Source organism: Rhinopithecus roxellana, chromosome 17 (assembly GCF_007565055.1).
Source record: "Rhinopithecus roxellana isolate Shanxi Qingling chromosome 17, ASM756505v1, whole genome shotgun sequence".
Classification (NCBI taxonomy): Eukaryota; Metazoa; Chordata; class Mammalia; order Primates; family Cercopithecidae; genus Rhinopithecus; species Rhinopithecus roxellana.
The window spans coordinates 100,874,420-100,900,110 of NC_044565.1; the positions used below are offsets into that span (position 1 = coordinate 100,874,420).

At 49.7% G+C, this 25,691-nt stretch overlaps 1 protein-coding gene across 5 annotated transcripts in view; it reads right to left on the reverse strand.

Annotated features, from left to right (window-relative positions):
* Positions 1 to 25,691, reverse strand: part of TTC7A (tetratricopeptide repeat domain 7A) — a 136,297-nt gene that overhangs the window by 99,756 nt on the left and 10,850 nt on the right. For all 5 annotated transcript variants that reach the window (XM_030921672.1, XM_010364300.2, XM_030921671.1 and 2 more), the window contains exons 3-4: positions 20,748 to 20,916; positions 2,592 to 2,722 (exon numbers count right to left, since the gene is read on the reverse strand). In XM_030921672.1, coding sequence (XP_030777532.1) covers positions 2,592 to 2,722; positions 20,748 to 20,916 — 300 coding nt within the window. The remainder of the gene's footprint in view (positions 1 to 2,591; positions 2,723 to 20,747; positions 20,917 to 25,691) is intronic.

Below are 25,691 nucleotides of genomic sequence, written 5' to 3' on the forward strand. Positions count from 1 at the left end.
CCAGGCACTGTACTGTCCCTGTCAAACAAGCATGGAACATCAGAACATCCAGAGAACTGAGACCCCCCCTGGTTCCAGGAAAAGCTGAGGAACAATTACATCATTAACTGAGCTGTCACTTAAAAGCCTCAGCCCTAACAGGGTCCTCCAGCCCAACGAGACTGGCCTGCCTTCTGTATACCATTTCCTTTGTCTAATCTGAGGGGAAAAAAATCTGAGGCATCCACCTCCTCTTTCAGAATTCAGAGTAGATTTAAGAGAGGGTCTTAGTTCCTTAGAGGTCAGGACTGGGTCTCAGGAGGGACACACAGCATTTCTGAGGGTGCACAAGGTTCTATGGCCTGCCCTCCCTCAACTTAAGATAACAACTATAGGGCCCCGTTTGTCTGCCCACTGCTACCAGGCACTGATTCCAGCCCTGGACATCATCATCAGACATTTGACAGGGACAGTACAGTGCCTGGCACTATAGTTCATCACCTTAATCCTCTTTTGAAAGTCCAAAGCCTAGGCTTCCAGATGAGCAGCAGACTTTATCTTTTCCGTGAAAGTTTCCTCCCAACCACATGCAATGCAAACATGAAAAGCTCCTAAAACACTACTACTGTCTAGCAGTGACCCATTCCCCTTTGGTGGAGGTCAGCTCAACCATGCTGACTCTCTAAATGGCCTCTGCCAGAGAACGGGCACTCAAGTCCTAGATTTGCTGAGCCCATCAGTCACTTCTCCTTTCCTCCTGAAGTCCAATCAAGGAGACATCTTCTAGAGCAGTGGCTGTCAGCAGGGGGGTGACTTTGCCCTCAGGGGACAGTTGTCAGTAACTGAAGACATTTTTGGTTGTCACAAGGGGGATAGTGCTACTGGCATAGTGGGGAGAGGCCATGGATGCTGCTAAACATCCTATAATATACACAGCATCCCCCCGCCCCCACCGACAACAAAGAATTCTCCAGCCCCAAATATCAACAGCACTGAGGTTGAGAATCCTGCTCCAGGGGAAATGACCTGGCCTGGGGTAGACTCTTCCAAAATGGTACCGGACTGACATTTTGGCATCTGCTGAGGCAGGTGAGGTGCAAGTGTCTCCTGGGCTCTAAGTCTCTCAGTCCATGACCACCTCCTCCTTCAGGGCACCAATCCTGATCTACTCTGCTCTAGAACCTTCCATCTAACATGCTAAATATCTATTCCACAGAATACCTAAGCATCACCCCCAATATCTTCTGTGCGAGCATTCAGAGCCACACTCCCTGGGTTCAAATCCTGCCGACACCACTTATTAACGAGGTAAACTCTGGCAGGCTAACTCCTCCTCCAGTTTGTTTTCTTATTTGTAAAATGGGAACGACAACAGGGCCTATTTCATCCAGTCAGTGTGAGGGTTAAATCACAGAATGAATGTAAAGTGCTTGGAGTTGTGTCTGACACAAAAGCAGGCACTCAAGAAGGGCTAGCAGGATCTTTGTTGAATACAGTTTCCTGTCCCCTTAGCATTGAACCAAGTACCCCTCATGGCACAGTATTAAGATGTGAAGGAAAAAAGAATAAAATGGAGGCCGGGCACAGGCCGGTAATCCCAGAATTTTGGGAGGCTGAGGCAGGCAGATCACCTGAGGTGAGGAGTTCAAAACCAGCCTGGCCAACATGGTGAAACCCTGTCTCTACTAAAAATGCAAAAAATTAGAAGGGCATGGTGGCAGATGCCTATAGTTCCAGCTACTCAAGAGGCTGAGGCAGAAGAAACGCTTGAACCCAGGAGGCGGAGATTGCAGTGAGCTGAGATCGTGCCACTGAACTCCAGCCTGGGTGACAGAGCAAGAATCCATCTAAAAAATAATAATTAATAAAATGCATAAAAATTAAAAGCAAAAAAAAAAAATACATAAAAATAAACCAGAGCCTCCCAGAAGGGGAAGGGCTGGGATACTTACCACAAATGCTGCTACCACCTGTACTTGATACCCTGCAGACAGTTAACCCAGACCCGCCACAGGGAATGGAGAGGGAGGGAGATCTGAAAACTGCCAGGGCCCTGGTGACCAGCTCTTTCACCAGCCTCTGAAAGGCTCGGAGAAGGAATCCCAAGATCCTGCTTCCCCACAGGATCCAGGGAGGAGCTTCTAGGACACCGAGAGCAGGGAAGGATGTCCAGCTGTAAGACCCAGGCGGACTCCATCCCTGCCAGGGAAAGAATGGTGAGCAAATGATTCAATCTCCTAAAGCTCATCTATTAAACAGGGATAAGTACAATACCCACCTCAGAGGTGGCTGTGAGGAGTCAACAAGTTAATGGATACAAACAGGGCTAGTCACTTTTGGTGCTGCAAGATGAGTTCACCAAGGAGTTCCTGGTGCCTAGCAGATGGCATGGACTCATTTATCTATTAAACTATTTTCCAGTAAAGAGTCTCATTCTAGTGGAATCCATATACCAAAATGAGTTTTCCAACCTATGAAGTAGAGTGTCTCTGGGGGACAGAAAAGGTGCCTTCTTCTAATTAGCACACAGGTGACCTATGGGTTTAGTGGGATCTGTAGATATAGGTGCTCAATAGACAGCAGCTCCTACCACGGTGTTATTTCCAGCTCACCTTCTCCAATTCCTGCAGGAACACCTGAGCGATCCAGGAGGCCCTCTCAAAACAGGTGATCACTTCCTCCTCCCTCTCCGTCAGGCGGAAGCGGGAAGCGATGGAGTTGGGTAGACGTTCCAGAGAGAGGCCTGCAGGAGGAAGAGGGTGCCTCAGACCTGCCCTGCTTGGGCCCCCTGACTCCAGGCCCTCCCCATGGGCCCAGGGTGGGCTCATCCGAGGGGGCACACACTCTGGTGCAGCCAGGAGGAGGCAGAGGTCTGCGGAGGGGAGGAGGAAGCTGAAGCGACGGTGGTGTTAGCAGTGGCTGGGAGTAAGCGATGGGACAGCACGTGGGGAATCATACTGCCCGGAAGCCACTCCTGACCCCTCCTCTGTAACGGAGTATCCCCATTTTTCTAAGCAAAAGAGAATGAAGTTTTTTTAAAAAATGTATTTTTTTCTTTCCTCTTTCCTCCTTTTCCTGTTCCCCACTTCCTACTTAGCTCTTTAGAAATGCAAAACCTTTACCTTCCCTTCACCAGACACTCCCTACACAGCAAGCTTATCCATGTGCTGACTTAAAAGCTCCGGAGCCAGAACCTTCCCACCAGGAGACTGCCTCTAGAGATAACAATCAATTTACATCCGAAAGTGTGACTGAGAAGGAACTCTCTCCCAACCGGAGAGTATCTTGAAGTAATGCTCACTTTACAACCTGGCTCTGGCCACGATGGTGCCAGCTCGACTACCTGCTAGGTAAGGCACCAAGGCAAGTCATGCAGACCCTGCACTTGCTTGCTCCCTCCTCTGCATGGCGTTCATGCCAAGTCCCCCTTTAAAAGCCCCGGCTTTTTGCCCAGGAAGTGAAGTGGTTATCTTTTAAGGCAGGAGCCTGTACCTCTTCCCCTAAGCTAAGCTTTGGAATAAAGTGACTTTCTTTATTCCAGACCTCACTCTTGTTAATTGGACTCTGCAAGTGGCGAGTGACTGAACTGCGTTTCAGTTACAATTTTGGTGGCCCCTATGAGGACTGCAGCAAGCTTCGGACGACTGAGCCTATCAGCCTGGTTTCACTACCAGGCAAAGCGGGGGCTGCCTGGGAGTGCCAGCTGCTCCTGGCTACTGGACTCTAGAATAGGAATGTTCAGGGGATTTCTCAGCAGCTGCCAAAATGTTCTTGTTTTGGGGAACCTCCCTTTCACCCCCTGGCATGACATCTGCTGCCTCCAATGTTTCACTGGTACAAAGAAAGTGACCTCTGAAGAAGCCAGCAACCTTGAAACTGGGTGAGCAAGTTGGACTACACCCGACGTTTTTCTGTCTCTTCTGGGTGTCCCTGGGACTTCACTCTGTGAAGACTTGGCCGCTACTGGCATCATTTGGGCATTTTGAGCATTTGCATTTGTGGTACTATAGGGACTCAGCTCCTGTCAAAGTATCTCCAGCTGAGGCAGGGGGTTCAGAACTCCACTCAGTCCCTGGAGTCCCTCCACTCAGACTGGGGATTTTGTTTGGAAGCACGCCGTTTGTTTGTGTGAATGTAATGACTTTGTGTACAGGCTGATTTCTTTCTTTCCTGAGCTCCCTCCGGGTGGAAACAGTTCACCTCAACAGGTGACCTGCGGCAGTGGGAGGGATCGGTCCTCCACCGCACCGGGCACTGAGGCCCTCCCTGACCGGGGATAAATGAGGGTAGCAAGGGTATCCCTGCACCATGTGGTGGCTGGAAGGCTCTCAAGCTCCTCTTCTGTCACTCTACTTTTTCCTCTCTCTTTCCATTCTCTCTGTCATGCCACTCTTAGAGAACCTGGCTGTGCTGCAAAAGCCAGCCAGAAATTTCATACTCTTATCTCCTCCGTAAAATGCAAGGACAAGTTTCTCCCCTTCCCTTCACTTTGCTGTTCCACAAGTCTCATTTTCAGGGGCTCCATTCTGCTCCTGGGCCTTGGATTTAAAGAGGGAATAGGATTGGACACTGGCAACAAGGTCTCTGTCCCCTCAAAGAGCCCCTTGGGGTGCATTTTAGTTAATTGAAAAGCATACAGTTGTGAGCCCATGACTAGGAAAAAGAGGATCTTTTACCATAATACTATCTGGACCCAATACCACCTGGGCCACAATGAATTCTGGCCCGAAGATGGGGTTACCTGGTTACACTTGCAGTTGTTAGAAGAAAAACATCCACTCTCCTGGTGCTCACCATTTTCTACACTGTATTTTGGTAATCTCTGGCCAGCTCTTCTCTCCCCAACTAGCTGAAAGCTCCATGGGGGCAAATGTGAATCTTTTTGGACAACCACAACCCTTGCACAGCACCTCACACAGTAGGTGCTCAAGTTATGCAGCATTTTACACGCACGCTTCCCATGGAACCCAACAGTTCCTCCCTGCAGAAGTTACCCATGCTCAGGTCTCTGCCTGCAGGGGACAACCACTTTCCCACTTATCAGTAATAGCACCTTCCTCTCCTTTTGACCACCTCTCTTGCAATCTCAGATAATCGTGACTGCCATAGCAATCAGCTAAGTGTGGGCACACGGCCCAATTTGGGCCAACAAAAAACAGTCTCAGAATTGTCACTCTTTCCACTGGGGTTGTTAAGCGGGTATCAGACATCAGTTTAGAAATGTTAGAGAAAACCTACCTTAAAATGAAGTCTACACAATATGAATACAAATAACACTACTGAAGTGTACATTTAAAAATGGTTTAGATGGTAAATTTTATGTTGTATGGGGCTTTTTTGCTGCAACTTAAAAAATTTTTAAATAAAAGCTTCAAAGCCAAAACCAAAAAGCTCAAAAAATAAAAACAATCTGTAAGAAACAAAGAAGGCATATAGCATTGTTAGCCTTACTAGAAACTAATGCTGTACAGAAAAACAACTCTATTTGCATCAGGTTACTTTTTTTTAAGACAGGAAAAATACTGAATAAACTCTTAGTCACGAAAAAAATGAAATCCATGCAAAGAAAAGGTAAGACAGCATGGAGAAGGGTGGATTCCTAAAGAGACTGAGTACCTAGATCCAGCTTTGCCTGAAGCTCTACCTGCTAGAACTTTCCAGTCTATGAGCGCCATTAAATACCTCTCATGTCTTCTCCCTTCCTCCCTCCCTCTCTCCCTTCCTCCCTCCCGCTCTCCCTTTTTTTGTCACTTGCAGCTAATATAGACCTGACGAAAGAGTGCTGTCCTTCTGAACTATTGTTTCTCAATGGGGAGAATCAATGTCTGTCTCGTCTTTGTGCCCACATGGTACTTTACGTACTTTACATGTGAAGACGAACTTACTGAAGGGATGTATAATAGAAGAATCCTCAACTGTTTCCTGCCCTATAAGCCCCAACATCCACGTAATGACCAAGTCCTCAACACTTCAAACCTTCCCTTCCTCTCTTCCTACTACCTTATATCAGCTTTTATGTCTTGAGCGGATGACTATATTGGCCTCCTAACTGGCCTCCCTGCCTCCAGTCTCACTTTAATCCCCAAGGGGATCCTTCTAAAACTCTCCAGGGGTCCATACTGCTAAAGGGTAAGGTCCAACCTCTGGAGGCTCCATACCAGGCCCTCCTGGTATCAGTTCTCCAGCCTCATCTCTCGCCTTACCTGCCACATCCACACCCAACTTCCTGCTCCCAACTGCTTGGTTGTAGGATGCCTTCTTGACTCGCTCAAGTTGTTCCTCCTGCCTGGAATGTATCCACCCCACCAAGTCTACCCAAAATTACTCTTCACATTCTGACCTAGTAAATGCTACCTCCTCTACAAAGCCCTTCCTGATAGTCCCTGGTGTAACCAAACATTCCTCCTTTAAGCCCCAGTCTATACATATTCCTAACTCACCATTTCTTATACTGATTTGTTCATATGTTTCCCCAGACTGTAGACTCCTTCAAGACATAACCTAATCGTGCTTACTTTTCTACCACCTGGCACACAGTAGGTACTGGACAAGCATTTGCTGGCTGGATGAAAAAACACAAGCCTGGTCATGTCTGACAAAGAACAAAGTGCTCTGCAAATACAAGGTAAGGAATTATTGTTTTTCTTAGCCACATTCCCATGCACACAGATTCAGTGACCTTGTCCGTTGCCAGGCTGGGGTGTGACCAGATCCAAAGTTCGGGTGCCTTGGCCTGGAGGAAGGCGGGCACAGAACATGAAGGTCCTTGCTCAACACAAAGACCCAGGTGCCTGGGTCACCGCGTGTCAACGTGCCTCCTGCCAAATGACTCACAACCAGGAGGGGGAGGATCCTCATTCCAGAGGACTAAAGGGGGAAGAGGAACCAAGAAAGAATCAAGGAGGCAGCCCTCGTTGCTCACTGCCAGAGCTGGGCCAGCCCCTGCTCCCTAGACATGCAGCCTATCCACCCTGCAGGAAGGTGGGGCGAACCTATGAATTGTTGAGAGGCCTGGCCCAGGAGACCAACTGCACGTGGCAGGGCACAGCCAATTCCAGGGGACATAGAGTGGATCTGTTTCAACACAGCTGCCCTGTGGTCCCCAGAGAGATGTGCTGAGACTGGGCTCCCTCCTGCCACACCTCTGGGTCCAGCACTGGAATGGGTGATGCCAGCTGCTGTCAAGTTCAAGCTGCCAGTTCCAAGCCTCCAGAGGGCTGGCCACTGCAAAGCTGTGAATTCAGGAAAAATGGTCTGTGGGGCTTCCACCTTCCCCGTGTGGCATTTGTTCCTTCCACTCTCAGCAGGGACCTCCCCACCATGCTTCTCCAAGAACCTCAAATCTCGTCCTCCTTGAAAGCTCAAAGTAGGCCAGGCAAAGTGGCCCACATCTGTAATCCCAGCACACTGGGAAGCCCAGGCAGGCGACTGCTTGAGCTTAGGAGTTTGAGACCAGCCTAGGCATGTGGTGAAACCCTGTCTCCCCCAAAATAGAAAAAAATAGCCGGGCTTGGTGGTGCACACTTGTGACTCTAGCTACTCAGAAAACAGAGGTGGGAGAATCGCTTGAGCCCGGGAGGCAGAGGCTGCAGTGAGCCAAGATTACGCCACTGCACTCCAGCTGGGTGACAGAACAAGACCCCATCTCAATTAAAAAAAAAAGCTCAAAGCAAAGCCACCTCTTCTCTGAAACTCTGCCAGGTAGAGTTAAGCTTCCCTGTGTCTAAACCACTTGAACAGTTTGGCTGCATCTCCTACGTATGTGCCTTTTTCCTGCATTGTCCTCATCCTCTCTACCCATTTCCGATTATCTTTGCACCCAAGTGATGGCCAGGGCCTAGTGTTTAGGAAGCATGCAGATGCATGCGTAGATGAATGAGCGTATTCACATAGCCAAGTGTACGGCCCAAAGGAGTTCCTCCCTCTCCACTTAAAAAATATTTCCTGGGCTAGGTGTGGTGGCTCATGCCTGTAATCCCAGCACTTTGGGAGGCCGAGGCAGATGGATCACGAGGTCAGGAGGTCGAGACCATCCTGGCTAACACAGTGAAACCCCGTCTCCACTTAAAAAATACAAAAAATTAGCCGGGCGAGATGGCGGCGCCTGTAGTCCCAGCTACTGGGGAGGCTGAGGCAGGAGAATGGCGTGGACCCGGGAGGCGGAGCTTGCAGTGAGCTGAGATCCAGCCACTGCACTCCAGCCTGGGCGACAGAGCGAGACTCCGTCTCAAAAAAAAAAAAAAAAAAAAAAAAAGAAATTACATTGTGCAAAAGAAACCAGACATTAAAAAAATACATGCTGTATGATTTCATTTATTCAAAAGAGCAAATTAATCTATATCAGTAGAAAATAATGCCAGGAGTGGTGGCCCACATCTGTAATCCCATCACTGTGGGAGCTAAGGCAGGGGATCAATTGAGCCCAGAAGTTTGAGACCAGCCTGGGCAACATAGCAACACTTTATCTCTTCAAAAAATAAGCAAAAACAAAACAGTGGTTGCCTGGGGTGGAGACCAATTAGAAAAGAGCCCAAGGGGACTTTCTGTGGTGATAGAAATGTTCCGTATCTTTGTTACGGTACTGGTCACATGGATATTTATACTGGTCCAATTCATGAAATTACATAGTTAAGATTTGTACATCTCAGTACATGAAAATTTATCTAAAAATAATGGAGATAATGCCTTTTTGAAGGGAGCTGTCATGACTCAGAGAAATAAAAGTTCAAAGTACAGGGGTACATTCACTGAGGTGGTCCTCTGTAAAGCAATTTCCAACATACACAGGGCCAAAAAGTTTCTGGAGCTGGCAGTGGCTTTTCCTAAGCAAGGTCACAGTCCAGTCACCCAGTTCTGCCCATAAAAAGGGGCAGGCAACCTTGTATTTGTCCCCTGGTTGATAGGGTCTATTTTCCTGCCCACAAACATCTGATTGGAAGACCACCCAGGCACTCCAGGCTTGGGTTTCTTTACCCTCTGCCCCTTGAGCGCTTCTGCACAAGTGGCCAGACTGCGGCACTCAATCCAGGATGAAGGTGGGCTGTCTTGCACCTAGTCCTTGAGGCATCGGAGGGTTGTAACGCAGCCCTGCAGGGCAGGCACTGCCTTGTGATTCCCACCAGCAAGGGCCTTTCTGTGCCAATACCCAGCTCTAAGAGAGGCCCCTTGCAAGAGAAGGACTTGCTTTTTCATTAACTCAGAACTTTCGATTTGGAGCCAAGCTGATCCTGGCACAGCCTCAGACCCAACACCAGGCTGGTCCCAGCTCCTTCAGTCTGAATGACTCATCACATCCCAGGCAGCCACGCTTCCAAGAAGCCCCACCCTTGGAGCCCTGGAGCTTTGGGCCCTGGATGCAGAGGTAGAAAACAGAAAACTTCCTCAGCAACAGAACCCCTTCCCTCCCACCTACCCAGCCTGTCAAAAGGGCACAGGTACAGCTGCAGCATCCACGGACGATGAATCCCAGACTTGGGTACCCTGCAGCCAGGGGAAGAAGGGAAAAAAGGCAATTCATTCAGTTCTCGGGGGGAAACTGGAAGGCCAGGTAGGAAAGAACCCTCACAGATCACTCTGTTAAAATTAGAACATTTAAAAATAGGATTACCATATGATCCAGCAATTCCACTTCCAGGTGTACACCCAAAAGAATAGAAAGCAGGGTCTCAAAGAGATATCAGTCCACTAGCATTCATAGCAGCATTATTCACAATGGTTAAAATGTAGAGCAACCCAAGTGTCCATTGACAGATGAACAGATAAACAAAATGTCATATATACATACGTACAATACAATATTATTCAGCCTTCAGAAGGAAGGAAATTCTGACACATGCTACAATATGGATAAGCCTTGAGGACATTTTACTAAGTGAAATAAGCCAGACACAAAAAGGCAAATACTGTATGAGTCCTCTTACATGAGGTACTTGCATAATCAAATTCATAAAAACAGAAAATAGAAGAGTGGTTGCCAGGGGTTAGGGGAGGAGGGAACGGGGCGTTGCTGTTTCATGGGCATAGAATTTCGGTTTCACAAGGTAAAAGAATTCTGGAGATTGGTTGCACAATAATGCAAATGTTAAAGAGTTCAGGAGATTGGTTGCACAACAATGTCTCAGTACCGAACTGAACACTTAAAAGTGGTTAAGATGGTCAATTCTATGGTATGTATATTTAACACTGTTTTTGTTTTTGTTTTTGTTTTTTTTGGGACAGAATCTTGCTCTGTCCACCCAGGCTGGAGTGCAGTGGCTCAATCTCAGCTCACTGCAACCTCCACTTCCTGGGTTCAAGCAATTCTCCTGTCTCAGCCTCCTGAGTAGCTGGAATTACAGGCACATACCACCACGCCTGGCTAATTTTTATATTTTTAGTAGAGACAGGGTTTCACGATGTTGGCCAGGCTGGTCTTGAACTCCTGACCTCAGGTGATCCACCCACTTCGGCCTCCCAAAGTGCTGGGATTATAGGCGGGAGCCACCTTGCCCGGCCAACACAATTTTTTAACGGAAAAAACAAAAAAACAGGCAATTTGGCTTCTGTATCAAAGTCTCCAAAAAATGTATACTCTATGATTCAGTAATTCTACTTTCTAGGAATTTATCTTAAAAAAAAAAAAAGAAAAAGAAAAAGCGGGGGGCGGTGACTCACACCTGTCACCCCAGCACTTTGGGAGGGTGGGGTGGGAGAATTGCTTGAGCCCAGGAGTTCAGGACCAGACCTGGCAACACACACCCCATCTCCACCAAAAAAAAAAAAAAAAAAAAAAGTGATGTATGCAAAATTTAGCTTCAAGGATATCCATTTCAGTATTGTTTACAAAGGCAAAAAAAAAAAAAAAAAAGATTTAGCACACAGGTCCAATGACGGGACTTCACAAAATTATGACAGGACGTTATAATGAAATGCTATGAGGTTACTTACAGTGACATAGAGGTGTATTGAAAAACGACTCATGAAATACTAACTTTTTAAAAAAGCAGATTATAAAACATAGCTGTATGAACTTACATTTTAAAAGCACATGTAAGCCTACAGGGAAAAAAAGACTGGAAGGATATACCTCAAAATGTTCAGAGTGCTAAGTCTGCTTCCGCAAATACAAAATGGAGTTACTAATAATGCCTAGCTCGTAGTGTAGCCATGATCATTAAATTAGATGAAATATTATAAAGCATAGAAAGTATGCTGGCCGGGCGCAGTGGCTCACGCCTGTAATCCCAACACTTTGGGAGGCTGAGGTAGGAGGATTATCTGAGGTGGAGAGTTTGAGAACAGCCTGACCAACATCTCTACTAAAAATACAAAATTAGTCAGGCATGGTGGAGCATGCCTGTAATCCCAGTTGAGGCAGCAGAATTGCTTGAACCCAGGAGGTGTAGGTTGAGGTGAGCCGAGATTGCGCCATTGCACTCCAGCCTGGGCAACACGGTGAGACTCCACCTCAAAAAACAAACAAACAAACAAAAAAAGTACGCACTTAGAAAATATTTTCAAGTGATGCTCACAATAACCTCTTAGGTAGGGGTTTAACCCTTCTCCAGAGTTACAAATAAAAAATCTAGGCAGGGCATCTGGTGGTTTACGCCTGTAATCCCAGTACTTTTGGAAGCTGAGGCGGGCGGGTCACTTGAGGTCAGGAGTTCAAGACCAGCCTGGCTAACATGGCAAAACACCATCTCTACTAAAAATACAAAAAATTAGCTGGACGTGGTGGTATGCGCCTGTAATTCCAGCTATTCTGGAGGCCAAGGCAGGAGAATTGTTTGAAGCCGGGAGGCAGAGGTTGCAGTGAGCCAAAATCGTATCATTGTACTCTAGCCCGGGTGACAGAGCAAGACTGTCTAAAAAAAAAAAAAATTTGAATCCAGGGAAAACAGATCAAGACCCCTCAGCTAAAAGCACCAGTGTCAACTAGATCCAGGTCTCTGGCTGGGTGAGGCCTGATCTAGCAGCCTGCTCCTCCTTCGGCATCTGGAAGCCAGCCTCTCACCTGGGGCCAGGACAGCAGTGCCACAAGGACTGAGCTCCTGTCCATGTGAGGCACACAGCCCACACCCCTTGGAGAGGGAAGCCAAAATCAACAGTGAATTCCCGCCATACCAGGGCTAAAAACACAAAAACCAAATATGCTATCATATCCTGTCCTGGAAGCAGCATAGTGTTCTTTCTTTTTTAAAAGTTGTAATCAGCGACACAATTCCAGGTGACAGCAGAATAGCTTGGGGTTACACTGACAAAAAAGAAGAGTCAAAAAAGAAGCCCACCTTCAAGGGGCTGGGAAAAGAGAATCTGCAGATCATAATCCTTCCAGCTGCTGAGGGCATTTCACCTTTTTTGACTTTGCACAGCAGCTTCACAACCTAGCATGTCACTGCAATGCAGAGTTCCTGTGTACCAGGGTCAGGGCACCAGGACCTCCCTGGTGCTGAGTGTGAGGTAAAGGAGAACACAAGCCAGCCAGGCTGACACTGGGGGCAGGACAGGTTCTCAAGAGGCCTGCGCTCTATCTGTGGAGCCACAATGAACTCTAAATTAGGCACCAATGACTAAAGTCTGCCAGGCTCAAGGTAGAATGAACGGCTGGAGAAATATGAGTCACTCTCCACGCCATTAGCATACTGAGCTAGGGCTGGAGAAATGGAAGAGACCCACCGGAGCTTGGGGAGGCTGAACCGGCTAAAGCTGGAGATGTCCAAAGAGCAGGCCCCGAAACATCCTGGAAGCCAATCAAAGCCAGTGAATAACCCTCAGAGCTCTGACCAACAAAAAAGTGGGTGATTCGTTACCTTGGATCCACAAAGGCTTCATTCTAGTCTAGGGCCCAGACCCCTCAGCTCCAGACCCTAGAGAAGATTGCCCCAGACAGCGTGCTGACCACAGACAGCGTGCTGACCCATAGGTGAGCCTGATTGGAGGGAGAACATGGTGTGGTGACCCGCAGCCAAAGTTCTAGAACCCCAGTAAAGAGAGACACCCTGAGCCTTACCATGGACTCTCTGCTCTGGGCCCTCTTGTGGAGCCCACCTGGCCCTCACGCTCATTCCCAATCCATCCCACACACACCTCCTCTTGGCTCCAAGAATTATGATTACACTGCACCTCCAAACAAGCCGCCTCCCCTGGTTTCCCCCTGTGGCTTCCCTTTGGCCTTCCCTTGCTGGAAGGCACCTCTTCCACTCAACTGTCGGTGATTCATCCTCAAGTTCAGGCTCACCACCCAGCTCGCCTGTGAAGGCCCTACAACTAGCTGGATCTCACCTCCCTCTGCAAGAGTGCTTCAATCGAACAAGCCCAAATGCTGGAGTCAGAGAGAGCGACGTCCACAGCCTGACCCTTCCACTACTGGTGTAACCTGAGGTGAATCATTTCTGCCTGCACTCTGGTGCTCTGCCTCCATGCCTTTTACCTACTTTCGTAACCGTACCCTGGTTTTCCTTTGAGGAACCATTCCTGCATCTCAGTCCACAGGATTCAGGTGGGGGAAATCCCACCCCTGGTACCATCCCAGTATCCTAGGTGCTGGGCACCACGATTGGCTCCAGGGTGGGCATGAGACCAAGCCAGGTCCACGAGAAGCTTCCCCAGGCACTCTCTCCTTCTGAGGTAGTGGGTGCCATGCTGCAAGAACCATGTACTCCTGGAGCTGCTAAGGAAGACCTCAACAGACCTCGCTGAGCCCCCAGATTCAGCTATGCCTGATGCCATGCTGCTCCAACAACTTTCTACTTACAAGGGGCCATAAATATCCAGTCCCTCCTCCTTTTTGTTGCTACTTTCCAACTAGTTGTAGCTGCATGTTTGTCATTACAACCATAAGTCTGGTTACGTAGAAACTGATCCCCAGAGGCATGGTGCCCGAGGGGACAATTCCTGAAATACAAAATTGGCTGGGCTGAGGTCAGGTGGGGCAGAGAGGACTTTGCCATCTCCCAGCTAAGAAACTGGAATTCCAGATACACAGCAGCAGCACCACCGGCTGGAATGCAGCCTATTTTGTGTTGAGGTGAGACGCTGGGCATGTGGTAGAATACTTCAGGATACTGGCCTATGCCGGATGCTTCTTGGAGCCTATGTTAAGCCCTATAAAAATAAGCCTTACAAGCATCACTCCTGGCAGGTCCTCTGAATAAGAAAGTTTTGTCTGTATAAAACAATTCAAGACAGCTGAGAGTGAAGTCAGATAACTGGAGTTGAAAATTCCCTGTCCTTGCTGAAGGCAGTACCAGAGGAGACAGGGGGACCAGACTATATTAGGGGACAAGACTGGAAAGGCCTGAATCCCTCCCCATGCCAACCTCACATGGACCCCCTGCTGCAGCTCTCACTGCACTGCTAGAGAGCCAGGGGTGGGTGCCTGAGAGGAGCCCCGAGGCCTGCTGCTGAGGGACAGACCCTCGAGGCCTGGATCTAGATCCCCGGACTCAGAGTCAACACAATCTTTGGCTCTAGGTTCTCAGCCATGAAGATGATGCAATGCCAATTGCCCAAAGGCTTATTACTACAGAGTTTTAGGGAGCTGTAGAGGCAGACAGACCCCAAACCTGGCAAACAAGTCCTTGCACTGTTCAACCCATAAGGTAGGCTCAAGTGTTCCACTCCCATCAGGGGCTGGGCTGCCCAGAAGCACAGAGGGGACTCTTCACAAATGGCCCTTTCTGGTGGCCAAAAGGCCAAGAGTCAAGGTAGAGCTTTCCATAGGACAAAACTAGGGACAGCCATATGGCTGAAACACCACGGCCAGGCAGGAAATCTGCCATACTGCCCCAGCGAGCCATGGCAGAAGCAGCAGACCAGCCACTCTGGGGTCTTCCAAACAGCTGCTTCTCCTGGAGCTGCATCCCTCCAGGAGCACGCTTTGCTCACCCACCTGCCACTCCCTCAAGGGAAGTGACCCTAACTTGGCATCCCCAGCAGGTGTTTGCTGAATCAACTGCTGACAAATTTTACTTCCTCCTGTGGGAGGTAGGCCAGGAGCCTTGGGGGATACAACTGCAAGAGGTCAGACGCTCGGCGGAAGGAACATACTGACCCTTAACTGGGGAGAATGGACGTGCATACTGGGCTGAGGTCCAAGTGAGCTGGGAGGAGGGAGACGATGCTGCAAGCTGAACAACTAAGGGAAGCTTCTGGCACAGGATGCACCTGAACTGTGTCAGAGGAGAATGTAAGGACACAGCTATGTGCAGAGTGAAGAAAAAAGGCAAGGACAATGTCCCAAGAAGAAGTGAAGGGAAGAACTTCATAGATTATATTGGATACCAGGAGCAGACCTCATTAGGCTGACAGGTAGGGCTTCAGGAAAGGAGAGAGGGAGACTGGTTGAGGGTACAAAAGAAATGAATACCTGTACTAAAGAGGCTTGGAATTCAGTGGAAGACAGGGCTCACAGCCATGAGCACATGGGGTCAAACGCAGAGGGTTCTGCCAAGGGAGTGGGCAGCACTGAAGACAGGCCATCCTAGAAGGGCCTTGAAAGCATTCTAGATTATTTTTGTTTTTTTGTGACGGAGTATTGTTCTGTCCACCCAGGCTGGAGTGCCTTGGTGTGATCTCGGCTCACTGCAACCTCCACCTCCCAGGTTCAGGCAATTCTCCTGTCCCAGCCTCCCAAGTAGCTGGGATTACAGGTGCATGCCACCATGACCAACTAATTTTTTGTACTTTTTTTTTTTTTTTTAAGTAGAGACAGGGTTTCACCATGTTGGCCAGGCTGGTCTCGAACTCCTAACCTCAAGTCATCCGCCCGCCTTGGCTTCCCAAAGTGCTAGGATTACAGGCATGAGCCACCGCACCCAGCCTAGATTACTTTTTATTATTTTTATTAATTTTAATTTAATTTAATTTAATTTTTTGAGACAGACTCTCACTCTGTCACCCAGGCTGGAGTGCAGTGGAATGACCTCGGCTCACTGCAAGCTCTGTCTCCCAGGTTCACGCCATTCTCCTGCCTCAGCCTCCCAAGTAGCTGGGATTACAGACGCCCACCACCACACCCGGCTAATTTTTTGTATTTTTAGTAGAGACCAGGTTTCACCTGTGTTAGCCAGGATGGTCTCGATCTCCTGACCTTGTGATCCGCCCACCTCAGCCTCCCAAAGTGCTGGGATTACAGGCGTAAGCCAGCGCGCCCGGCCTGATTACTTTTAATACAGGAGTAAATGGATGATGTTCCCTCTTCACCAAACAAACAAGGATGGTAATGGAGCTGTTTCATCTGAAGATATATCTGTCACCTGTACTTGGAGTTGGCTGGGAGCATTTCCTTTCCAGGGCCTTCCCCTGATCTGACGTGGTTGGTCAGGGGTCAGTGGGCTGGCAGAAGTTACAAGGGGGCCATGGCAGGTCCTGGGGAATGGGGTAGGAGAGGGGTGGGCTTCCAATCTAAACCAAGATGACTGATGTTAGGTTGAAATATAAAAGCAAATTTTCTGAACAACTCATCCACAAACACCCATAAACGGCCCTGGGAAAGCAAATGCCAAGAAAACGGCTGCAGGGCTTCACCAGGGCTGAAGGAGGCCCAGAGAGGAGAAAAGTCCTCATCTGTGTGACCCATCTTAGAGGCAACCGTAATCTGCCTCCCAGCACCTCCTGCCTCCTGGCTCCTCTGTTACAGGTGGGACACAAGCTTTAGAGACATCCATCTGGCCACCAATGCTACTTACAGGCTGCAGGAACTTCCTCAGCTTCTTCATCCTCAAAATGGGCATAACAACCATCTACCATTTACAGAGGAGAGATGAAGGTTAACAATCAGTCAACAAGGCTGGGCATGGTGGCTCACGCCTGTAATCCCAGCACTTTGGGAGGCTGAGGCGGCAGGATCATGAGGTCAGGAGATTGAGACCATCCTGGCTAACACGGTGAAACCCTGCCTCCACTAAAAAATACAAAAACTTAGCTGGGCTGTAGTCCCAGCTACTCGGGAGGCTGAGGCAGGAGAATGGCGTGAACCCAGGAGGTGGAGTTTGCAGTGAGCCGAGATCGCGCCACTGCACTCCAGCCTGGGCGACAGAGTGAGACTTCGTCTCAAAAAACAAACAAAAAAATCAGTCAACAAATATTTATTAAACAAGTTTCCCAGGGCAGTGTCTCACCGACTGTAATTTGTGTGTATATCACCCAGGAACGTTGTAAGGGGTAGATTCTGATTCAGTGGGTTTGGGGGGGCCCTGCAAGCTCCTGGGTGGTGCACATATGATCATCCTGGCTCCCCCATCCCCCTACATACACATACATCAGACACATACATCAGAGGCTCAGCTTCCAGAGGGAGGGGTCTGCACCCCACGTTTCTGGGAATGCCATCAAACATCAGGTATACAAGAGGAGCTAGGAAATTGGTACCTGGGAAATGAAGAACCAAACAGGGGATTCTGACAGGCAGGGGAGGCTCTGCCCAGGGCCACAGGTGACTTGGGAGCAGCTGGCCACAGGACAGGGCATTACTGAGTAACAGGTCAACATGACAACTTCTCTGCAGCCAGGAGCAGCTGAAGGTAGGACCAGGGAAGAGGTGGTTCTTCTTCCAGAGCCTCCAGCAGGGCCCAGCCTACCTCCCAGGTTACCAAGAGGCTCTAAAATCCAGTCTCCTACTCCTGGCTGGACTTGGTCAGTCTGAGCACATGTGTGACTCAAATGTTAGGGGACCAGGAGTGCTGGTGGCTGGGCACAGACCACCTGGACATGGAAACAACAGGTCTTCCCATGAAGTTGTCTTATTTTTCTATCTTAGTGGGGAACATGTGGTTTTTCTATTGTTTCTAAACAAACGTGACATGGACAATAACTCTTTTCCCCTCAGAGGAGGTGGAGGTCATGTACTCCCCTACACCTTATATACACAAATATGCATGTGATGTCTCTGCACTCTGGCTAATGAAAACCCAAGACTGCTGCAACTGCCTCTTCACTCAGGCTCCTGGGTTGACATCTAAAGCTTTCCCGGGAATCAGAACGCATCTTTGGGTGTAACACACGGGTGCACATTTCAGAGGAAAGCTGGGCCTTTGTGAGTGATGCCTCACAGGGTCACAGTGCAAGTCCCTCTACTCTGATGGGGAAAGAGTGAGGGGAATGTGTTTTTATGTCTTTTGAGGGTGGGGGTGAAGAGACCCAGGGCCTGTTCCTGACTCCCCTAAAAAGAACAGCAGCTCCATGTTGGAATCGCTCCACACTGGGGCCCCCACAGAGCCTCCCAGTTTGGCAAGCTCAGGCCCCCCGTGACACACAGGCCCTGTCCTCCTCCTCCAGTCAGGTGTGCCTGAGACCCAGACTCCCCACCCCACTATAGAGTACCAAACAGAACCACAGAGCAGATTCCTGTGAAAAATGGCCAGTCAAGCCATGGCCTAATAGTCTGGCCAGGAGTGCTGAGTGTGGGTCAGTCTGGCTCCTGCAGGTGGCCCAGCGTCAAACGGAGCCCAAGATGGAGTGGCTGTCTGGGACGGAGGACTCCAGTTCAAATACACGCTAACTGATGTCCTGGGCAAGCTGCCTCATTTTTGTCAGCCTCAGTTACCTCAACTGTAACATGAGGGGTTGGCCTGGATCACTTGATTCCTTTCATCCTAGGATTCTCAGCAACAGTATCACAAGCTCCAGCTGCCTGGGTTCAAATCCTGCCTCCGCCACTTCCTGTGAGACCTCGCATGAATCACCTCACTTCTTCCAACCTTAACTCCTCATCCGTGACATAGAATGAGGGGAACACCACCTCAGAGGGTTACAGAGGGGACTCAACGAGGGTCTACCTGGCATGGAGGGGGTGCTGAATAAATATCAGCATTCTGTGAACTCTGTGGCCCCTGCTGCCACCACCCTCATGCTCACAGATGGAGTCAGGACCAACGACCAGCATCCTCAGCCCCCGAAGGGTGTGGCCTCTACTCTGCATGGGAAGACCCACCGAATCCCCCAAACCCAGGCAGATCAACATCGTGCACACCCTGGTAGCCACGTGCATGGTCTCAAGCACACGCAGGGTCAGTCAGGCAAACCTCAGCATGCCGGGCAGCAGGCATGGTCACTGCAGCAGGACAGGGAGGAGGACAGGCAGAGAGGAGGCAGGCAAAGGGAAGGCCATGTGCAGTCACTGGGGAACGGGAGCTAGCACAGCCCGCGACCGAGCAGCCCGCGCCGGCAGCGCCCGGCTCCTTACCTCCCCTGCAGAACCTCTGACCACCGGGACTGTGTTTCCCCCAAGAAGCTGGAGGCATGCTAGAAAGAGGAGAGAGCAGGAGACAGGGGGCAATCCGTCCTGAGCCAGGCTCAGGAGAAAGTCCCGGAAAGGAAGCCCGAGGAAGGGGGTTCCGCTCAGGGCGTCCATGGCTGAAAGGGTTTCTAAGAGACCTGAAAGATCCAAATGCCAAATGCAGATCACCCCCAAGGCTGGCCTGTGCCAGAGGCGCAGAGCAGGGGATGAGAGAGCAAAGGGAGAAGACCACCCATAGACCAGGCCGTCCCAGAAACGCACCTGCCCTCCCACCGGCTGGGGCTGGGTCCACCCACAGTGACCATCTTGCCAGGTTTCCTGGCATGGTGTGGACCCAATGGAAAAGGGATCCAAGGATCTGGGGTGGGCAAACCCTCTCAGGAAGTCCCACCAGCCAAAGTCAAGGAGGGTGTGCCCTCCACAGATGTCACAGTCACTCCTCCTGGGACCCAGGGGAGACGGGGAAACTGAGTGTGTGTTGCAGGGGCCTTGGAGGACTCATATTCCAAGGCCAGAGTCAGAGCATGGAGGTTCTTGTACTGGCTCCACCATTAATCTGGGTAACTTTGGGCAAGTTATCCTCTCTGGGCCTCAGCTTCCCCACATACAAGATGGAGAGAATGTCCCTATCTATAATAGAGGGTGTCTATACTCTACAAATGCCAGACACCAAATCCCCACTGAGCCACAGCCATCTAGACTTTTCTCTGGGGGTTGGTTTGTGCTGCACTAGGGAGATGATCAAACATCCAAGATTTCTGACAGCAGGCTGGGCAGAGGGGTTCCCGCAGCCAGGGATCCAGGGAAGGAGGAGCCTGAAGCACAAAGTTTGGGGTAGGATGACTTTAACACTGAACACATTTGGGGTCCTGTTAAATGGCATGGTTTCCCCAGCTGGGCTGTCCACAGCCCCCTCATGAAATTCCTACATCATTGATCTGTGTCCCTAAATCCCCTCCAGAGCACCCCTTGTCCCTGGAAGGCTGAGAGCTCCTCCAGGAACCGGTTCTAAACTGTTCATCACTGGGTCTCAGCCCCTGCTCCCTGGGCCACTCACGGCAGGTGCCCAACAAATAACTGAGGAGTAGCAGACTCCTACAGTGCCCAGCACCTGCTCTGGGGCCAGCGCCAGTCAGCAGAGCCAGCCTGCCAGTGAGAGGTCATACTTTGTAAACCTTTCTCAACCTGGCTACACAACTCCGCTGATGCCTCTTGGTCATGGTAACCCTAGGAGGGCAGGTATTACAACCGTATCTTCCAAACAAGTAAACTGAGGCCAAAGAAGGTGAGGAGGTGATTGCCCAAGGGTACACAGTAGGATAATCGTTGTTGACAGAGTCAGGGCGAGAATCTGAGTCTCCTGACGTCCCAGGCACCAGGCAATGTCAACATGGCCAGTTACTACCAGCATCCACATTGGACACCAGTGCCAGGGCACGGGCATTACCAGGGGTGAAGTATCTGGACACGAGCCCAGCAGGGCCCTGGGAGTCAGAGTGCAATGAGCTGCACACAGTGGAGGGGAGCCCAGGCTGGCGCTAACAGCTACCTTTGATGACAAAAGCCTCCGACAGCAGCCGCATCTGATACAGGGGCTTGTTCTCCATGGACACGTCATCAATCCTGGCCCGCGCATACATGCTGATGGCATCTCGGTATGAGCCCTCCACGTAATGCAGTTTGCCCAGGATCAGCATGGCCTCACACATGTACTGTGGCTGAAAGGACAAGGACATGTTAGCAGCGCCTCCCCCAAAATGTTAGTTCACCTTGGGGTGAACACCCCCCACTGAACCTTGACCCTATTTGCCTCAGACCTTGCTCAGAACCACCCCCCGGCAGGAAGCGTTCCTTGATGCTCAAGCACATGCCAACAGCTCCCCGTTCTCACCCATGGTCCATAGCCTACATCGTGGCTCTCAAAAAAATTCTCATGAGTTCCTAATCGTTTCAAATGTGTGCGTTTTATGCCCCCAGCAAGACTCCAGAGACCTTGCAGACTAGGCCCTGTCTTTCCTCTCCTGAAGCCCGCCAAAGACTGCAGCCCATGGGGGTCACTCAGAAGCTCAGGCATTTATTCTAAACACAAGTGGAGAGTCAGAGATGGAGCTAAGTTTTGTGAAGCCCCAGGCTTCTCATTTTGGGGGTTCTCTTGTGTACACGTATATGCAAATCATAATTAGGTGAAAGGCCTCAGAAACAGCCTGTGCGGGAGGCTTATGCCTCCCCCAACAGTGGTGGAGGGACAGATTGAGGAGGAGAGGGCCTGCTGCGTCACCATCCTCTTCCTATCAGAAATGGGTCAAAGTGCAGAATCACAGAGGCCAAGAGTGGCTGAATTTAAACCTGTTTTCTTTTCCCTCCTTTTTCAAAAGCTGCTTACATCTCAATCTCCACCCCACGGAGGAACTCTCAGGGCCTTCCTTAGGGCCTGCAGTGGTCTGGACAGCCCTGATCACCCCTACTCTGGCTTGGGCTCCTGTGCTGCTGCCTGAGGGAGGCTGTGCTGGCCCTGGGCTGTGCCACTCTGGCACATGAGTTCTGATCTTGGACATGGCCCCAGTTCTCCTTGTGACCTCCCACCTCTTCAGGCCATTTGTTCTGGTCCGCTGCCTCTGATTCTGTCCTCAGCTGGCTCACAATGCCTACGGGCCAGGCCCTGGGCACTGCTCCTGCCACACAGGCAACAATCTGTCCATAAAGCTCCCCAAAGATGCAGCTCTGGTCCCACCCCTGGCATCTGTCACTGGCAGGAAGGTGCTGCCCCTGTCTCCCTGCAGGGAGGTAAGAGTCTGGGGTCCCCGTGACCCCAGGGCAAGCCTCCAGCACTCCTTACCATCTACTGCCCTCTCAGAAGCCAAGAGAAATGGAGCGTGGCACAGACAGGCTCCAGGGAAGCCAAATTCTCCTTCCCCACTCGTCCTTCTGGCTCTTGTGAGTCCACATTCCTCTTTTTGTCTGTGCTTCCTCAGGTTCTCTTCACCCTAACCTAACCAGATCCTCTCCCATCCTTTGGGGACTTGCTCAGGCCCACCTTCTCCCGAAAGCCTCCCCGACTACCAGGGAGCTCCCTTCAGCTGAACTCCTCCAATGCCTCTACCAATGAGCCCATTCAGCCTCTGCATGCCTGACCTGCTCTCTCTATTAATTAACTCTCCAAAGCTGAATCTTTTGAGGGGATTTGCTAGTCTCTTCAGATAGGCCACCCACTCCCTGGGCCAGGGCCACAGATGACACATCCCAGAGGTATGCGGCCTATAGTCCTTCCAAGCCGGGCAGTGACTCTGCGTTCCCTGCACTGGTCTCTAGCCATGGGCTCATTTCCTCCCTGCTCGGGCTGCGTCTTCCTCGTGGGTGAGGGAGAGATAATAACACCTACTCCTCACTGCCTATCACAGCGATGCTGAGGACATTAACAGGGTAAAGTCCAGAAAAGAGCTTTGAACTTTTCTTTGGAAAAGAGCAAGATAAATACAGGGTATGTGTAATTATCATTATCCTGCACATGGAGACAAGGGCAGCGAGGCACAGAAGGACATTTCAGGCATGCTGATGGGGTGTGGCTAGCGGTGGTTCATGGAGGACCAGTGGCAGTTTACAACAGAGCTTCCACCAAGCTGGGGAAAAATTAGACAATGCGGGGCATGTTTTATAAAGCCACATTTACACTATTTAAAAAGATGCTCGGCCGGGCACAATGGCTCACGCCTGTAATCCCAGCACTTTGGGAGGTCGAGGCAGGCGGATCACCTAAGGTCAGGAGTTTGAGACCAGTTTGAGACAACATGGTGAAAACCCGTCTCTATTAAAAATACAAAAATTAGCCGGGTGTGGTGGTGGGCGCCTGTAATCCTAGCTACTCGGGAGGCTGAGGCAGAAGAATCACTTGAACCCGGGAGGCGGAGGTTGCAGTGAGCCGAGATTGTGCCACTGCATTTCAGCCTGGGTGACAGAGCAAGACTCCGTTGTCTCAAAAAAAAAAAAAAAGGCTCTTAGTTCTGAAAGGATATCTACCTTGCCCTTCAATGCTAAGCTGTTTTTCTGTTATGGCACAGTAAGAGCTGAAGATGGTATCATTTTGCTGCTATTTCTTGCTTTTTAATATCCTTACTTGGCAGCATGAAAAGTCCGCTGCACTCCATGGGACCCATGCATGTGGATGTGAAATGTTCTTGGTCTATCAGTCCAACAGTCAGGGAATGGAACCCTCGCCCAGTGGGAGGGTGCCACGCAGGAGGTCACTTTACCAGGGGAACAGTACCCTCTACTGTGTGGATTAGCGCATCTCCTTTTGTGCCTCACTGTCCCCATCGATAAAAAGGGAAAAAGGACTTCATGGAGACACCCAGGTATGAGGAAAGAACGGATAAGGAAATACTTCACAGACTAACGTGGGAACTATAAAAGTAGGGGTGTGATCACCATCCATCACATGAATCCAACTTTCCCAGTCATTATTTTATTTCCACCCCAGTACTCTGGGAGGCAGCACCAAGAAGTGAGAGACAGCATTAGAGCATGGGCTGTAGACACCAAAGGCCTGGGTTGTCATCACCTTTCTTGGGTCTCAGGGATGGGGGTTGGCAGGGCACAGTGCCTCATGCCTGTAATCCCAGTACTTTGGGAGGCCAAGGCAAGAGGATCGCTTGAAACCCGGAATCTGAGACCAGCTCAAACAACACCTGTCTCTACAACACCTGTAGAACCCTGTCTCTACAAAAAATTGAAAAAAAAAAAAAAAAAACAAAAAGAAATGGGGCTAATAGTAAATACCATTGCAGAAAGTTCCTTGGAGGCCTACATGGGATGGTGCAAAGCCTCAACCTAGCGGAGAACAGAGTTTAGGACAAGTGGCTTGTTTTCGCTGATCTCCACACAACTGAGCTAGACAGGGTTTTAGAGATCAGGATCTTGCTCTGTCACCCAGACTGGAGTGCAGTGGCATGAAGACAACTCACTGCAGCCTCAACCTCCTGGGCTCAAGTGACCCTCCAGCCTCAGTCTCTTGGGTAGCTGGGACCACAGGTGCAAGTCACCACGCCTAGCTAATTAAAAAAAATTTTTGTAGAGACGGGGTCTCACCATGTTGCCCAGTCTGATCTCAAACTTCTGGCTCAAGCAGTCCTCCCACCTTAGCCTCCCAAAGTGCTAAGACTACAGGCGTAAGTCATAGGTCAGTTGGGAATTTTATTTATCACTCAAATTACTTATTTGTTGACTGGAATTTTTACAATAAGCCTGAATCATGTTTATTTTTAAAACAATTTTTAAACATTTAACATTTAATTATTAATTTAATATTTCTAAAATGAAAAGAGGTCTTGGTGGGAAAAGCTTGAACCCCACCAATCTGGTCCAACCCTTTTGACCAGCAGATGAGAAACTGGAAGGTCTGTGGGGTCAAGGGCACGGTCAGGCAGTTATTTTAACCCAACACAAAACTCCCAGTGCTACAGTACCTGTCAAGGAGCCTAAAAGCAGTAACCTTAAACTTCTAGTACACACTCCCCTCTCCCCTGTCCCTTCCCGTTCCCTCCCTTACAGAATAAGCCCTGCACATCCCGGCCTGGTGTTCCCGTCTGCCCTTCCTAGCCCCAAAGTACCTTTACAACCTTGTCTAGATCCAGCCCCAGAAGGATCCAATTCTAGTACTACCATTACCTGGAGTCTGCTCTCTGCTTACCCCCAAAGAGCATCCTCCTCAGACTTGCTTCCTCATGGGTACCACTCCTATCATGGTCCACCTTGGAGGAAGGCTATTTACTTACTGATAGGATTTATCTTCCCAAGAGACTTGCAGCCTCCTTGAGGGCAGGGTCCACACTAGATTTATCTTGATTGCCCTCAGAGTGCACAACACAATGCCTTGCACATAGTATGTTGGAATAAAAGGTTTAAGGAAGTGAATATATTACTTTGGAATATCTCTTTAAAAATCAGCTGGGCGCAGTGCCTTACTCCTGTAATCCCAACGCTTTGGGAGGCTGAAGTAGGAGCATTGCTTGAGCCCAGGAGTTGGAGACCAGCCTGGGTAACACAGCAAGACCCTGAAGAAAATAAAGACAGACAGCCAGAGAGAAAGAAAGGGTGGGAGGGGGAAGGAAGCAAGGAAGGAAGGGAAGGAAGAAGGGAGGGAGGGATCACTTCCTCTTTGAGTTTCTTTTTTTTTTTACCCCCTCCCCCTCCTCTTTGAGTTTCTAATGACATACCCATGCCACTATTATAGCTCAGGATACACTGTAATCTAGAACAGCCACAGCCTCAAACTTGGATGCACATATAAATCTCCAGGAGAGCTTGTTAAAACGCAGATTCTAATTCTCAATTGCATTTCTAACCAGCTCCCCAATGATGCCCACACTGCTGGTGGGTGGACCACATTTTGAGCAGCAAAGTCCAGAGAAAGTTGTGACTATACTCCTTCTCGGAGAGAGAGGTGGGTCCTCTACCTCCCTCAGTGTCTTGTACTCAGTAGGAGCTTGATAAATGCATG